This window comes from Lepidochelys kempii, chromosome 11 (assembly GCF_965140265.1).
Source record: "Lepidochelys kempii isolate rLepKem1 chromosome 11, rLepKem1.hap2, whole genome shotgun sequence".
NCBI classification, from domain to species: Eukaryota; Metazoa; Chordata; order Testudines; family Cheloniidae; genus Lepidochelys; species Lepidochelys kempii.
In genome coordinates this window covers 31,099,950-31,117,845 of record NC_133266.1, presented here as the reverse complement: position 1 = coordinate 31,117,845, position 17,896 = coordinate 31,099,950, and the positions used below count along the sequence as shown (strand labels likewise).

Sequence of the window (17,896 nt, the reverse complement as noted above, 5' to 3'; positions counted from 1 at the left end):
TTTGGGCGTCTCGGAGCTTTCATGAAATGGTGCAAGCTCCATTGCTTAGCTATTGCCTCTACAAATATAGCCCAGTACTCATTTCTTGTTTTACCAGATGGCATCTTTTGGCAATGTGTCCTGGCAGTAAGGATTACATGAACCTCCAAGATGGAGTTCACGTCATTGAGGTGGCAGGTAGGGAGATTCTTTAGCATAAGCAATAAAACTGACACTATTTGACATCCAGTATACAAACCCAAATGCATCTTACCTTGTTGCTAATGTTACAAGTCTCAAAGGCCAGAGTGGAGTTTTCCACAGTAATGCATCTAGCCATGGCTATGTTAACAATCTGGGAACAAAATTAAAAATGGAAATTCAGAAAAGGGAATAACATCAAGTGAGGCACAAAAATGCAAGAGACAGAACACCAAAAACAGAACAATTATAATAATACCTAGCTCTTATGTAGTGCTTTTCATTAGCAGATCTCAAAGACCTTTGCAAAAGAGGTCAGTATCATTCTTCCCATTTTACAGTTGGGGTAACTGAGGCACAGAGCGGGGAAATGACTTGCCCAAGGTCACCCAATATATTAATATTTAAGAGTATTACATTCTGAATTGCATAAAAATAACAAGGAGTTGTGATTAGCATAAGAGTCTGTCTCTACATGAAAGTTAATCTGGAATAAGATAGGGTGTGAATTTAAAGCAGATTAACTGTTACTGATTAACTCAATGTGTGGACAAGAGCATCCACACATGGATTTAGCCAGGAATAGCTATTCAGGAATCTTTTAGGGCTTATCTACACAGGGAGTTATTCCAGAAATAAGTGGTTAGCATTATCTCTTTTACTGGATGCTCCCTATAAGAGAAACATAGAGTAATCTAGGCAAACTAAAGATAATGGGCCATATTCTCTGCTGGTGTCAGTGGTGCCCATAATATCTGCTCAAACTCTTTTGTCTGCCAAGAGATGCTTTACATTAGCCTTTTTCTGGAACACGGGAGGCAGCAAGAGTAAGGTTTTTGTTAGGCACAGCTAACTTTCCTATTGCTGATTCATATGCTGTAACTGTTATTGAAAAGCGATTTATAAATCCCCTCACATTCCTGCAGCACAGTCTAACCAACCCAAATGAGCAGCAGGTTAGGAGAAAAATCCTCTTAAATGGACTTTATGCATACAATTTGATTGCCTGGCCAATCAAATCGGAGATCAGATAACTGGAGATATCTTGGCCACCCAAAGATAACTCAGAGTTAAAAGCTGCTCTGAGCTAGTCATGCAGCTACACTTTAACTAGAAGGTCCAAAACGCTCCTCCCTACCCCCCCCTAAAAACATAATAGCTGGCAAAAGCCTACCTGCTGTCATCAGACCTCTGACTGGTGATGGATTTAGGACACAAGTGGCGGGATACATTTCTATTCTATTCAGGCTATTATACTGCACCCTTCACTGCTGCATCTGAGCATCTCCCCGCAGGGGATTAAATTACATGACTAATATCTGTCATGAATTCTCTTCTTTTGTTCTCTTTCCCCAAGGGGAAAACTGTTTGTAGATTTTTATATATATTTAATTTTATTATATATAATGTGATCTGTGTCATGTCACTAAGATAACTCTTCAACCCTCGCAGATAGGGTTGGCTGCCCTTGATCCAATCAGTGAAAGGGTATATTGGTACTTATGGTAATACAGGAGTCAGCAGCAGTTGTGTACATATCGACACTTTGGAAAGAAGGAATTTCAATTGTAACTTAGCCAAAAGGTTTACGATTATCTTTTTAAACTTTTGCATCAGATTGGGGGGGAAAAAGAATGAGTGACAAAACATTGTCTATCAGAGAATAGCTAGTTAGAAAGTGCAGATGCAAATGAGAATTTTTTTTAAGTGTCTAAATATTTTCTCTTTCCAGATGTTCCTTTGTTTTTGTTGTGGTACAGGTGGCCTCACGTCTCTCAGGTGTCTTGTATCTCTTCATTCTGCCTCTTTTTTGCTCTGTTTTCTCTACAATTGTCATTACACCAGGGAGTCATCATCATGATACCTTGTTAGCATGACCTTCTGGAGAAGTTATGGCTTGCACTAAGCTTTTTTGTACTGTTGTTTGAATGACCAGACGAGTGCATTCTAAGGGCATTTATGCGTTCTGAAGTTTATATTAGAACACTGCTTACACTGGACTGAATTCTGCCAGGTACCAAATGCCCTCAGTTCACATATCAGGAAGTCAATGGAACAATACTGATTTATAACAGATGAGGAGTTGGCCTAATTGAGATATATTTATTGTACATTAAGATAATCATGGCAATATTTGAAAATTATAGCTGGTTGAGCTAAAAATGTAGCCGCTTTCCTCCCTTTTTAGATTACTGAACCTTTTATGAACTAATCCTGATTTCTGTAAGTAAATCTGCTCTTCATAAAATATTTTCCAAGTAGCTTTGATGAATATTCTTCATCATATTGGTAGCTTCTGAATGATTATTTCAGAAATCAGTACTTGTTGTTTGTGTTGTGCAGCTGCTCATCTAAGCAACAAGGTATTGTTTCTGTCCGATGACTGGATGTTTTTAAACAGGAAAATAACAAATAACCAACTTTTGTAGTTTTCAGGTGAATAGTTATTTGTCTTAAAATATATGAAACTTTTGGAATTTATGAACACAATGCTCAGTGATCATTCATAAATCACATGACTTCACAAATCACAGTAATACAAATTTGGCCCTTTTAATTCACAAAACTATTCCCCAATATTTTTACTATTTGATCACTGTATTGGAAAATATGGTTCACATCGCAGCTAAAGTAAAGCAATCTCAGCCCAGCTTCACTGACTCCCTGGGGTAGAAAAATATCTGGGAGTTTATAGCCAGCAGAGCAGCTCTTTACCACCCCGGCACTGCCCGTGGTCTGGGAGGCATGTCTGAGGTGTGCAGAGTATGGCCATGTCTGCTCCTGGCTGCTGGAATAGCCTAGAAGGTAAATCAAAGCTGTACTGGGGGAGGGGCTGAACTGCCCCACAGCCAGCATTAGTGCCAACAGGCGTAACACTACTTATGCTCCTGCCCTTAGCAGGCACCGTACAAGCACAGCTGAGGATCTGACCCATTACTTTCAGGAGTACTGCTCTTGTTAAAACTAGAAAGACTTTCAGAAGCTGACAGAACTACATATGGTAACAAAGTGCCTTACTTTTGTGACCTGGGATCACTGTCACTTGTTCTTAACATTCAGATTTTTTTAATGAAGTAGCATGTCCATGATGCCTCAGGAGGGACTATTTTATGCGCCTGTATTTTTAGAAATGTTTCCAACAGCCCTGAACTTTGGTGAGGAAATATGGACCAAGATCAAAATCTACATTTTGTTATACACACACACACACACGTAAACATAAAGAGATGCTGAATATGTGAATTAGCACATTGTAAAAATGAGACTCATATGGCATTGTTCACAGAATGGTGTGAATATAACACCAGTGGAAGTTAAAGGGAAGTAAATTCAGAGAATACACGCAACCTGATCCAGCTACATTCCTTACACAACCACAACTTCCACTAAAATCAATGGGAATTTGGGGTAGGTAGGGAACGCAGGACTGAACCCAAAATATTTCTGAAAGTATTCTGTCCACTATACCTTTGTTGCATTTGTAGAAGTACTGGAGACTGGGTTTTAGCTGCACTTTAATATATGATATGACTGCTTGGGAGGATACTTCTGTTCTTTTTGTTTGAAAATAGAAATGAGTCTGTTTTTTATTGTAGAAGAGGAAAAAATAGATTTCTAGTGCACTCTAGTGGTGTCAGGCTCTCAGTACAAAACAATAATTGTTCATGTACTATATCGATTCCATGAATAAATTATTGAAGCCCTAAAAATCCTGGAGATTATAGATAATATATCTCTGCGTCTACCATATCTGTCTGTAGCCACAAGATTTCTGAAATATAAACTCCAAAAATGAGGTAAATTGCTCAGATGTTTCACTATTATCTTGACTGCTATGGGGTAATTTATCATGTCAGTTATCACTGAAGAAGCTTGTTAATGTAAAATTTTGTCTTTGGCGGGGGAAAAAGAGAAGTATTCTTGTTCCCACAGTATTCTTGTCAGCAAGTTAAGGAAGTATGGGCTGGATGAATGCACTATAAGGTGGGTAGAAAGCTGGCTAGATTGTCGGGCTCAACGGGTAGTGATCAATGGCTCCATGTCTAGTTGGCAGCCGGTATCAAGTGGAGTGCCCCAAGGGTCGGTCCTGGGGCCGGTTTTGTTCAATATCTTCATAAATGATCTGGAGGATGGTGTGGATTGCACTCTCAGCAAATTTGCGGATGATACTAAACTGGGAGGAGTGGTAGATACACTGGAGGGGAGGGCTAGGATACAGAAGGACCTAGACAAATTGGAGGATTGGGCCAAAAGAAATCTGATGAGGTTCAATAAGGATAAGTGCAGGGTCCTGCACTTAGGACGGAAGAACCCAATGCACAGCTACAGACTAGGGACCGAATGGCTAGGCAGCAGTTCTGCGGAAAAGGACCTAGGGATGACAGTGGACGAGAAGCTGGATATGAGTCAGCAGTGTGCCCTTGTTGCCAAGAAGGCCAATGGCATTTTGGGATGTATAAGTAGGGGCATAGCGAGCAGATCGAGGGACGTGATCGTTCCTCTCTATTCGACATTGGTGAGGCCTCATCTGGAGTACTGTGTCCAGTTTTGGGCCTCACACTTCAAGAAGGATGTGGATAAATTGGAGAGAGTCCAGCGAAGGGCAACAAAAATGATTAGGGGACTGGAACACATGAGTTATGAGGAGAGGCTGAGGGAGCTGGGATTGTTTAGCCTGCAGAAGAGAAGAATGAGGGGGGATTTGATAGCTGCTTTCAACTACCTGAAAGGGGGTTCCAAAGAGGATGGCTCTAGACTGTTCTCAATGGTAGCAGATGACAGAACGAGGAGTAATGGTCTCAAGTTGCAGTGGGGGAGGTTTAGATTGGATATTAGGAAAAACTTTTTCACTAAGAGGGTGGTGAAACACTGGAATGCGTTACCTAGGGAGGTGGTAGAATCTCCTTCCTTAGAGATTTTTAAGGTCAGGCTTGACAAAGCCCTGGCTGGGATGATTTAACTGGGAATTGGTCCTGTCGAGCAGGGGGTTGGACTAGATGACCTTCTGGGGTCCCTTCCAACCCTGATATTCTATGATTCTAAGTGCAAAAAAGATGGAAACTTCATTATCAGAAATGTCACCCAATAGAAAATGCAAAGAGAAGCACAGAAATACCAACCAAGGGGCCATATCTTTAGATTTGTCGCCTGTCATAGAGCAAAGAGAATTACTACAACATAACGAAATCACTTTGTCCTAAACCATGATCTCCAGTAAAGGTGAAATTCACCATGGCTGAGGGACACCATATGAGGCCCTCTGTACCTCTAGGAATCACTGAGCTTGTGTGTCACAGCCCAATCATAGAAAGTAAGTTTAAATGAAGAGTGGCTGGTTAACACAGATATGTAAACATGCATTTGTGGTGTAATTTGCCCTTGTAAAGTTCACATACCAGCCCACTGGCTTTAACAAGAGGAGCTTCCAGGTCTGGGTAGATATTCTCCAGATACCACTTGAAGTTTTTACACTTAAGCTTCTTCCGCAGTTCTATTTGTTGAGTCAAGTCTCCAACATCCAGGTTTTTCTGGATTAAGTGGTAACCATGTCCATAGAACAATTCTTTGTACTCATCTAACCAGACCTCTGCAACACGCGCCAAATTCCGCTCCACTGTTTTTATCCGGTCTTTAGGGAAGGAGTACGGGTTGTCATTCCTGAAAATATGTCCAACTCTGGAGCATGGGATGATCTCAATTTCTCCTCCACACATCCAGACCTGTCAGAGTTTGATTAGATAAAAATATTGGTAAATGGTACCTTCTGGTATACAATAGATCTGATTTTTGAGAAGTGGCTTCAATTTTTGTAGGCACAATTTTGTGGGTGTAACCTGCACTTGTGTGTCGGTACAAATGAAGAGAGCCCAATGGGAAATGGTCTGTGCTGGGTGCACTGTGGAGCAGTATTACCCTAGGGGGAATCCTCTCAATCAGGTACAATCCCTTCAGAGCTCCCCAGGACACGGGCAGGCCACACCCACTCCACCATCCATTAGGGAGAGGACCAGCGTATGCCTATCTCACCAACTTCTAGGCTGGTGTGGAGGAGGCACACAGCCAAAGCCCTGCCTCTTCCTGACCCATTTAGAGAGGTTTGCCTAGCAGAGACTGTAGTTGGTGTATCTGGTCCCTGTTCTGGGATGAAAATGAAGGTGTCTTGGGCCTGCTTTGTCTCTGTATAACATCTGAGTATCTCTACAATTCAAATACTTACATGCCTTAATGATAGTGTTTGCATGAGCAATTAATTGGTGGTATATGATAAACGCTTCTTGGGCTGATAAACCAGGAATTGAACCAGGGACCTCCCAAGATAAAATTGTGAACTGCTACAGCTTGAGCTGAAGAGCTGGCTGACTGTAACAACTTCTTTCCTTTGGGGGTCAGCATATAAGGGGATCTGTAACACGCTCACCATGAGTTATAGATGGAATTATTTTCAGGGAAAAAACTGTGGCCACAAAAATGGAGGTCAGGGAGAAGTCTTGTTAAAAATCAAGTCAAATGTATTATTCACACAGACTAACTTGAAAATACTGATAAACAATCCTCCAAGCATTGCTGAGTTGAACAATAATTCTACAGCTGGCTTATATTAGCAAAAAATCATAAATAAATGACGAGCATAGCTTGTGGTTTATGTTCCAGGCCAAAAAGGAAGTAATTTCCCCAATAATCTTTGGAAAGGGGAGGAGAGCCTCGGGTTTCAAAGTTGTTCCCTTTTGCAACACACTCTACTTTTGACACAGGTGAATGCAAGAGTTACTGTTTAAATCAAGAGGGTTCAAAGTTCATCTTTAACCACTAGTAGAGGCCCTGATTCAGCAAAGCACTGAAGAATATGAATTGGGGTCTAAATGAGATTCAGAGATAATAGCATTTAAAGGCTACGAGGATTCAAATTGATAGAAACATTCAGTAACATTATTACTACTTAGGAAAGCAGCATACCTTGAATGAAATCTCCATATTTTCACCTCCCCAAACATCCAGTCCAGGATCATATGTTCCAAGTTCAAAAAAATACTTCTTATCAATAGAAAATAATCCACCTGCCATTACGGGACACCTACGAATGAACCACAGACCTTACATTGGTACTCTGTGGGACAATAAAAATGTACCTGCCACAGCACCTCTACACAGGAATAGCCTGGAAATCATGGACTCACAGCTGTCCTGTGACAGGTGCTAAGTGTAACACCCTATGTTAATTTTCACTTACAGAAATGGAAACTAAAAGACACTAGATAGTTAATGAATAGAGAGCAAACAGATCAGTTTGAAGAAATGGAGAGACCCATTGGATATGAAAATAAGCTAAAGTACACTGCTTAAAATCTGAAGTTAACCAGGTGGCAGTGAGAGCATCATGTGTGTTAACTTGCTGCAGACGGGCAAGCACGCTAACAAAATGGATACTAATGTTTAAAAAGCATGTGATGGAAAGTAAACATGAGGCAAAGCTTTGATTAGAAGAAAGTACAGTACGCTTTGGCAAAGTGGCTGAACAGAAGCTGAAAATTTTAATGAACCACTAAGGTAATTTTCTGATATCAGTTTTGTATGTCTGTCTGTCTGTCCAGGTTGGTGCCAGAGGAACTGAAATATCATCTTGGGTTCAAATTATAGATTAAATTTCTAGAGGGTGTTTTTCCTATTAGAGTCTAGAGGCCAACTGCTTTAATCAGTGGTGCAAAGTAGAGTCATGAGATAAGTAGCAAGGTAATACAAAAAGAATGGAGATAAACCGAAAAGGCCACCATACAGATTCTCATCCTGTGTAAACAACATTGTATAGAAGAGACAGTCACTAGAAAGATGGAAGGAATCAGAGACAAAGACCACTTACTCCGTATGGTACCTCCTAAAACAGTCTGGGCTGGATACTCCACATCACCCATTTAGTTCTGAACATAGTGAAGGGGGATGAGGTGTAGCAACCAGTTATGACTCTCTGATCCTGCACTGTCCAGCTCACAAGTCAGAGCTGCTGGGAGCTGATCTAGTCTATTTGCTGGTGTGAGGTCCCTCTGTGTCCTTATGCTAGTGGGGGATTGGGTAGAGTGGAGGTCCATTCCACCATGCCCCTCATCACCAATTAGTCCACTCTGCTGCAACCCTGATTCATCGCCTCCCTCTTCCTACACAAAAGGAAAAGTGAGTGGCACAAAGTGGACTTTGCTGGCTGAGGAATCCCACCCCCTAACTTCAAGTGCTGACAACAAACGCAACATGATTTATGGTGGATAGGTGCAAAGTCAGTCCAGTTCTTTTGATCTTAAGTGCACCTAATTGCAAAAGCTTGTGTGGCTTCTGACATAAAGGGACCATTTGCTGTTGCAGTGTGATTGTTCTAGTACATGACCTTTATCTCTGGCTATGCCAGTGCTGGAATCCCTTGCCTGTTATGTTGAAGCTCTTGAGGCCATGCAGCGTCCAGCAAAATATTTACGACTCCTGGGATTTTGAGCAATGCCTGATGTGCTCTCTGTGACTCAGATTGGCACACATCAGGTGGCGCAACTTCCTACACAACTTAATTGCACAGATTTTTCTGGGTGTTGGCCTTTCTGTGCCCATTTATGTAAAAGGGGAACTTTTGGCCCCAAAAAGACTAGTTGTTTGAAGCTCTGATGAAAGAGCATTTCTGCTCACAAAGTGTTAATTTTATACTCTTACCTTATTATATCTGTTTCCTTGATTTTATCTTTCTCAATGACCTCTGGAGGAATCTGCCTCCAGCCAAAATTCATTGGCCAGGTAAAAATCCCACGCTGAAAGTTATCCACTGTCATGTAACTAAATACAGAAAAAGAAAGCTATAATATCAAGTTCTTAAGCAGACTCATAATCAAAAGGAATAAGTGAAAATGAAATTGTCTATATAATTAAAGCAAAAATCTCAAAGATTTCTTCATGTATTTTCTTTGAGCACTAAACATTCATGACCTACCAAACAGTAAATGCAAACTGTAGTAACTGAGGTAGCTGTATGTATTTTAATATTTGTTCATGTACATTTTTCTTTATTCTTTGAGTGAAATAATTTGTGAAAAGTAATTAGCAGGTTAAGTCGCTTGTCTTCCCATAATTAATATTTTTGATACTTGTGATTTGTAAGTGTTTTTTGTGAAAGCTGTTTGTATTATACAATATGGCATACAATGAAATTACCTCATGTCCTTGTCACTGATTACTTCAATAACTGGGCACGCTACTTTCTTTCTATTTAAACGGACTCTTTCCAGAAGTGGTTCCAACCATCCTACATTACATTCCACATGAGAATCTAAGAATGTCAATACATCACCTAGAGGCAGAACCAAGAGGGGATTATTTCATTTCTGAGAATGAAATACATTCAGTAAAGTCCACATCCAGCAACTACTGCCCCTAACAATAATACTCTACTCCTATGAACCCACCTAGGAAGAGCCCAAGTAGGGGCCCCAATCTGAACACATTTTGACCTCAATTATGATTTCCAGACAAGTTTTGCAAAGAGTGTTTGCCTGCTCACAAAATGCCACATTCTGGCCAGCCCTGTACAGGTGCATAAGCAGGTGGGGAATGTGTGCCAGGGAGGTAGCCAGAATCCAAGGGAAGGACTTGGTCCCTACTCTCGCCTAAAACCCTTGTAGATGCCAATCATCTGAGATGAGTGATAAGGGACAAAGAGGTGGCTGGAATATGCTCCATCTCTTAACTGGCAGACAGAACTGGTCAGGTGCAGAAAGTGGAGCAAACTCCCCCTGCTTCTTTAGTGAGTGCTTCCCAGAAGCCTCTAGGAGGAATTCTTGCTAAGTGAGGTGTCATTTCTCCTGTGGGTTCTAACTGCAACATGTCCCCTCCATGCTTCCTCCAGAGTGGGTATGAGCACTGGGACAGAATCTTGAACTCAAAGTGCACCTCCTAGTGGAGAAGGCAAAACTAGAATATAAGTCTGGAAAGGAGCAATCTTCCCTAACTCAATGCACAATGTAAGGGGGAAAATGCTTCCTGGGCAAAGTGGAAGAAAAGGTAGGACCCATGACCCCGAACACACCTTCCCTTCAAACAGCCTCAGAAAAATGTACACCCCTTTCTGCTTACCATCCAAACAAGTTCCCAGCCAACAAAACAATGAAAGCAAACTTAAGACATACCAGACAAAATTGGCTGTTAGTAGAAAATTCAATATATGACATCATTGGTGCAGGGCAATGCAAACATTTTAATGACAAAATAATATGGGTCTATGAGCATCAAGAACTGAGGCAAGGGAAAGACAGATATTCTGCAAAAAGGATGTTAGAATTTCTAAAATACAGAGCCTCACCGTAACTCACTATAGCTGAAAGGAGCCAGCTTCTCAGCTGCTCAGTAAAATTGTTTTACATCACAAATCCTTCTCAAATCCTTTATCTTATTACTGTCTAATTTCAAATCATCTGGTTACTTAGAGCTGGTGGAGAGAAAAGTCAAATAAATTTATGCTGCAAATGTTGCCTTTATTTTCCAAATATGTGATGGGCTGAGTAGTACAATAAAGCAAGCTGCTCAAATACTGGCAAAATTCTTTGCCAAACAATGACAAAACTTGCCAAATAATATTGAGCTTTCTCTAATATTAGTTCAAGGTGCTATGATATACAGCAGAGTAATAAAGGGTAACATTTTTGTAGTATAAATCTCCTATTCAGACAAGCCCAAAATGGCAAATAAGAATAACTCTCCTCTTACCTTTAGCAATCTCTGCCCCTGCTAGTCTGGCTCGTATTAAACCATGTCTTTCTTTGAGGTGAAGGAGCTGAACCTTTGGAAACTGTGACATGTATTTGTCCAAGCTGTCCTTGAGGTATTCTAAACAGGAGAGAAATTAGCAAATTCTTAAATGATTGGCGTGTCTTTTTAAAGCCATAACAAAGCAGTGAAAAAAGTTCCCTCTCACTAAGTTTTAAACCATCTATGAAACACACTAGTTTTTTTCCACTTGGAGACATTCCCTTTGACTTAAATGAGCATTGGATTAGGCCCTTTAGCAGCACTGGTTCCTCCCTCCCCAAACTATTTGGAAGCCTCTCTGTATGAATCATGTGTTTGTGCTCTGTGGAGGTTTGGAACACTGCTAATTGGAAGAGACAGGGCAAAAATATGTATGCTATGGATGGGATTTTCGAAAGCTCTCAGCATTAGCCAAACTCTGCTCCTGTGCAGGTGAATGCAGGTAAAACTCTCATTAATGTCAATGACAGCAGAATTAGGCTATTGCTACTCAGTTTGAAAATCCCAGCCTGTGTGACATTGGTCCCCTGCCAACCTCTGGCATTTCCCATTGAAGCTTATACTTAACATTTCCTTTAGAACTTATAAAACCAGAATTTTCTCCTTTAAAACACCATAATTCCCATTAAAAAACTGGCTCTCAAGTTGGTTTTCATAGAGTGACTGTTTTTTTGCTGTGCTTTGCAAATTTTCTGTTAAATTCCAACAGCTAATATTAATTGCTACAGTTTAACAATCCATCTGGTCTTAAATTGAGTGAGGAATGCAGCATTGCTTGTCATTATTTCTCATGTGGCACTTTATATTTGTTTGACTTTGTTGTGGGAGTGGGTTTTATTGTACAAAATGCTCAGAATAAAATGTGAGAAAGAAAGATGTATGAGTTAGTAGCAATCCCAGGCATGTGTGGGTTAAATATATTGGGCCAGATCTTTGCCTGAGTAAAGACAGAGTGAAATCTGAGAGAGAGCTTCAGTGAGAGTTTCTACAGTGGAGTTTGACACCTTCCTCTGAAGCATCTAGAGCTGGCCACTGTTGCAGACTAGGTATTGCACTAGGTTGACCACTGAACTAATTCACTGTGGCAATTCCTGTTTATATAAGTTTGCCTGAGAAAGAGCCTTAGGATTTGGTTCCTGAATTTTACATGCCCTTTTTTGCTTTTCCAAAGGAAACAATTGTTTACATTTCAAAAGCCAACTCAAAATCTTGGCTTGAGTTTTTTAAACTTTGTGGACACACTAGAAGTTCTGCTTTTTCTGCCACTCCTAGAAATACAATACCACATAAAACAGTTCTCATTACTTTACCGCTGCCCGTGACATTTCTATTGCAAGATGCTCAGTATTTTCATTATGCCACTGACTGGTTAGTCCACACAAAGGAAAGTGCAAAAGTTAAGGGAAGTTTGCTAGAAAATAGTGTACAAATCTATTTATTTGCCGAAAAAATGCACGTCTATAACATTTATCTACTGAATTAAGTCCTTTCCGTCTCATCCTCCTTATGTCATTTCTCTTTTTAGGTTTTAAACTCTTTGGGACGGGGATCCTGTCTTTGTTTGTACAGCACCTAGCACAATTGGGCCCTGATCTGGATTTGGTACAAGGCTTGCCATGGGGAGCTAACAATCTAAGACTTTCCCATTGTTCAATTATTCAAGGCTGAACTCTGTTGTGGAGCACTGAGAACCAAAGTATTAAAAAGCAGAGACTCAGTGGCATTGCAATTACTATGATTGTGCATGTAACTTGACTGTACATAAGTGCCTATTTAGATCAGAGGTGGGCAAACTATGGTCACCAGCCGGGAAGGCTAGCCCCCAGCCCCTCCCCTGCTGTCTCCCCTGCCCTGCAGCCTCAGCTTGCCTTGCCACCAGTGCTCTGGCCGCTGCTCCTGCCGGGTAGTGTGGCTGTGTGGCTGGCTCTGGCCGGGCTGCGGGGCTGCGAGCTCCTGCTGCTTTGAGCAGCATGGTAAGGGGACGGGGGGGAGGGGGGGATTGGATAAGGGGCAGGGGGTCCTGGGGTACAGTCAGGGGACAGGGAGCAGGCGGTGGAGGTTCTGGGGGGGGGGGTGATCAGGGGACAGGGAGCAGGGGGCGGTTGGATAGGTGCAGGAGTCCCGGGGGGGCCTGTCAAGGGGTGGCAGCATGGATAGGGGTCGGGGCAGTCACGGGACAGGGAGCAGGGGGGTTTGATAGGAAATGGGGGGCGGTGGTTAGGGGCGGGGGACCTCAGGAGGGGGGTGGTCAGGGGACATTGGATGCATCAGGGGTTTTGAAGGGGGCAGGGAGGGGACGGATGGGGGCAGGGGCCAGGCTGTTTGGGGAGGCACAGCCTTCCCTACCCAGCCCTCCATACAGTTTTGCAACCCCGATGTGGCCCTCGGGCCAAAAAGTTTGCCCACCCCTGATTTAGATGCTTTCATACTGCACAATAGCTTAAGAGATGAAGAACAGTACTGTATCTAGCTGAGATTCCAGGGCCACTGAAGTAGGCCAAATGTAATTGAATTTGGCCAGGACACTCTGATTATCACTCCAACTGTCATGAAAGTGTTTTAGTATCTTGGGTCGGGGCGCTTATTTTACATCTCCTGTGAAAGATGGAGCCTCAAGCAACACAGTATTTGCAACACTATGGGGCACTGGTTTCATATTCATTCAGAAGGAAGCATGCCATCTCCTGATTTGTCATATAATCCACTCTACTTCTTGGAAGTCTCTATCCAAGCAGTACATTGGCCTCATCCTGGCTGGGGGAATCCATTCAAACTATGATTACAGCACAAGGTGGCATAGCTTGGTGATTAAAACACGGGGGCAAGTTGAAATTAATGAAGAAAATTATATTTCTTCTCCTATACAGAATTTAAATACAGAGAAGCATTTTGCTCTTTAGCCCTGGGACACATTCATTTCCTGAATTTAAAGGAAGCTTCACCTACCTTTTGTGCTGAAGTCATCCACCAGAATAATCTCTTTAATCAGGTGAGGAGGAGATCGATTGAGGACACTGTGAACGGAGCGTAGAAGAGTGGACCACACTTCATCCACAAAACACATGATAACCGTGGTAGTCGGAAGGTCATCGTGCACCAGTTGTTCTGAACACCTAAAATGTCAACAATACAAATGAACAGCATCCAGCAGGTGATGTTTTTAATGTACACGAGGCCAGAGGATTTAAACTTCTGTAAGTTTCGGTAAAACTTTGAAAGGCTGCTTGTTTTGTGTTTAGCTTGGAGATTTATAAGGTGGGTCGGTGGGGTGGATTGAAGTATTCTGAATAATAAAGATATAACACCAATAAGGAAATTCCAGTGATACAAAGATGAGTGTTCAGGTGCATTGAATGATTTTTATAAGATATATACAGCTACTTGTAGTGGGGGCAGTCTCAGCAGAGAGGCCAAGGATATCCTCTCTCTCACTGACATGCATGCACACACACTCACAGCCCTACTTCGTACCCACCTACAGAGTGTTATGCCTGTAGTAACACCTCACAGAAGGAAGGAGGACTTGTGGCACCTTAGAGACTAACCAATTTATTTGAGCATAAGCTTTCGTGAGCTACAGCTCACTTCATCGGATGAAGTGAGCTGTAGCTCACGAAAGCTCATGCTCAAATAAATTGGTTAGTCTCTAAGGTGCCACAAGTACTCCTTTTCTTTTTGCAAATACAGACTAACACGGCTGTTACTCTGAAACCTCACAGAGGCTGCATCTACTGCAAAGTAGCCACTGTTCAATTATCTCATTTTCACTAACAAACATCCTCGAAGGCCCTGATCCCCCAAATAAGCAGATACATAGTTTTGTTCACGGGACTGTTCCTATTGACTGCAATTGACTTCTCTTGTGAGCAAAGTTTCATATGTGCTTACGGGTTTTGCAGGATCAGGGCCTAAGAACAAGAATAATGTACTCATTATTACAGTGTTTGTTCCTAATGTTTTCTCTATTGCTCATGATATTGTGTAGCTCATGCTGCCCTGTTTCTGGCATGTTTTCATCTTATAGCTCAAGCTGCCTTATTGCTGGCATGCCTTCATTTCTCTCTTGCTGTGTCTCTCCTCAGAGCACAGTCCCCAGCTGCTCATAAAGAAATGCAGTCTACAGCCTGAACTGGTATCACCACTTTTCTGTTTAAGGAACTGCTGCCTGGTCAGAACAAGCAGGGTGGGCGCAGTGTTCTTGCTGTTTCTCCAGAGCGTCAGTTTCTTGGCACTTGCACAATGCTGTACTGAACTGGAAGCAGAGAAAGACTGAGAGAAATTCTGAGGATTCACAGAGCCTCTGAATTCCTTGTTTCAGAGTAGCAGCCGTATTAGTCTGTATTTGCAAAAAGAAAAGGAGTACTAGTGGCACCTTGGGGACTAACCAATTTATTTGAGCATTGAGTAGTGATAATCAAGGTGGGCTATTTCCAGCAATTGACAAGAACGTCTGAGGAACGGTGGGGGTAGTTCACTACAAAAGGTTCTCCCCTCTCTCCCCCGCTCTCCTGCTGGTAATAGCTCACCTTAAGTGATCACTCTCGTTACAGTGTGTATGATAACACCCATTGTGTCATGTTCTCTATGTATATAAATCTCCCCACTGTATTTTCCACTGAATGCATCTGATGAAGTGAGCTGTAGCTCACGAAAGCTTATGCTCAAATAAATTTGTTAGTCTCTAAGGTGCCACAAGTACTCCTTTTCTTTTTTTCTGAATTCCTTAATATTCCAAACTGCATGTAAATCAGCTGTATAGGGAAAAAAAATCCAATGGTACATGTAATGGTACAGGGAAATAATCACTTCCAAAAAGGACTGTTCATAGTACAGTAACAATACACAAAACATGCAGATGCAGAAGAAAACTTACCCAACGTAACTGTTTCGAGTGGACCAAAATGAATTAATCTTGAGGGCGCAAGGGGGTGGGATGATATTACAATATACATAACCTCACATCAATGCAATTAAATCTGTACACACATAACACACACAAAACTATCTTTGAGGTTCCATTTCTCAAACAATCTCAGAATCTAAAACCATCAAGCATTTGCTGTCTTTTGTCAAAATATGTAGGCCTTTCCTTTTCACCTGAACTTCCTCCCCCGCCAGCTCAGCCTGTGAATGCTGAATGCTCATCAACAGACTCCATCCAGAGGGTCTGAATGTAGCCTACTCGCCTAGCAAACAGGGAAAGATGAAAATCAGCAGATTTGAGGGAGTGATAAAATTTCTCCGATTTCTATGAATTTGTCATCTTATTCCATTACAGTCAAAATGTGATGGCTGGGTCAAGTCTGGGTCTTCAGTGCTTGAACAAAAGGTCGATGAGCAGCTTTTCTCATCTTCCATTTGCAATTCAACTACTGCTTTGATATGTGCCTTAAGGGGACATTCACTCCCCAAGCTCTGGTATCTTCAAGTGGATCTTGAGGAGTACAGAGCATTTTACTGACAAACTCCTCTTCCCAGAATTATATTATTTTTTGCCTAGAATACCTTAGCATTATTGGGGCTTGCTTGCTCTCTATTGATAAAGTGTAGCCTGACAAAGGTTTGATCTGTTTTCCTCCAGGGTAGGCCTCTTACATGTAGGATGAGCAACTAACCCACCTGCTAATTGAGAATACTACAGGAATAATGCTCTTCTTGGGGAACATAAAACAAAGAGCACCATTTGTTTTTATACTTTCCCTTTAAAAACAAGCAGGCACCAGAGCACTGTATGCCAAAATAATTTTGAAAAGTCATATTTTTTTCTTATATTTGGAAATATAAGCCATCACATTATACTTTTATTGGCTCAGATATGGCTCACATATCTGCATATCTCAGAGAGAAAGTGAAGTGTGGACCATAAAAAAGAAGTATTTGCAGAGCCTATCTGTATCTCGCTAATTGCAAGTGCAGTTTTGATTTCTTTTCTAGCACTGGCTTTACAAAAAATCCAGATCAGCCCCTCTAGCATTCCTTTAAGTATATCTTTCCTCCCCATTTTATAGCACGAGAATGATTTTGTAATAGATTTACAGGGGCTTCATCTTAGGACACCAGTCATCACTGGATCAGCCAGAAGGAAATATTGATATTTGCTATGTTTTAGTTGGAAACCATCAACACATTGGCCCATGGCAGTGACGCAGCTTGCTGCAGTGTAGGAGGTTTTGGATTGGAAGTGAGTTCAGGACTCTCAAACTGGAAAACACTTACTGAATGTACTACAGGAGAGGCATTTATCACAGGGCGAGAAGAGAGAATTTTCAATCCTTCCCTGCTCTTAAAAAACTTTGTGACATGTATGATTTTGTTGGTGACCTCAGCGGAGGCAGAAGGTAGACGCTGAGAGTGAAAGCTTTCACTATAAAGAGAGGGATTTAAGGGGCAAAAAAGTAGCCCTACAATGAAGACACAAGCAAGACTCAATGGACTGAGGATGGTGGTAATAGGAGAGTAACATATAAAAAGGAATATTAAATCCATGTTTAAACTACTCAATTTTATTATCTCTAGTCCAGATCTCTGGGCCTTCTTCTAACCTCTGAGGGAGCACAAAGCATCTAGAAAGTAGTGGGGGATTCCTCTAGCAAAGATGAATCTGTGGATGATGCAACAGCTCCTAAGGACTTAAAGTAGCCCTTAGGCGCAATCTTAAATTAAGGAATGGCACCAGTGTCTCTTTTCTTGCCTCAAGGAAAAGGGATAAGTTCCCTGCGCAGGGACCGCTGGGTCCATTGTTCCTTCTATTGATACACATTTAAAGAAGCTTAATTTCAAAATTTCCGTCAGCTACTGTATGCATACATGACAACTAAATGAAAGGAGCCAAATGATGTTGCTTAAAGGTGGGACTTTCAAAAGTGCTCAGCGTTGGCCTGACTCTGCTTTCCTTGAAGTCAGCTCACTATTGACTTAGATAGCAACAGAGAGAAGCCAACTGTGA

The 17,896-nt window shown here is 41.6% G+C and overlaps 1 protein-coding gene across 2 annotated transcripts in view; it reads right to left on the bottom strand.

The window, feature by feature from the left end:
* The window catches only part of GALNT5 (polypeptide N-acetylgalactosaminyltransferase 5), a 50,265-nt gene that overhangs the window by 22,731 nt on the left and 9,638 nt on the right, over nt 1-17,896 (bottom strand). For both annotated transcript variants that reach the window (XR_012154260.1, XM_073305521.1), the window contains 7 exons: nt 13,897-14,063; nt 10,909-11,028; nt 9,361-9,496; nt 8,866-8,985; nt 7,135-7,252; nt 5,577-5,900; nt 254-334 (listed from right to left, as the gene is read on the bottom strand). Coding sequence is in view for 1 of the 2 variants with exons in the window: in XM_073305521.1 (XP_073161622.1) it covers nt 254-334; nt 5,577-5,900; nt 7,135-7,252; nt 8,866-8,985; nt 9,361-9,496; nt 10,909-11,028; nt 13,897-14,063 (1,066 nt within the window). In the remaining variant the exon portion in view is untranslated. The remainder of the gene's footprint in view (nt 1-253; nt 335-5,576; nt 5,901-7,134; nt 7,253-8,865; nt 8,986-9,360; nt 9,497-10,908; nt 11,029-13,896; nt 14,064-17,896) is intronic.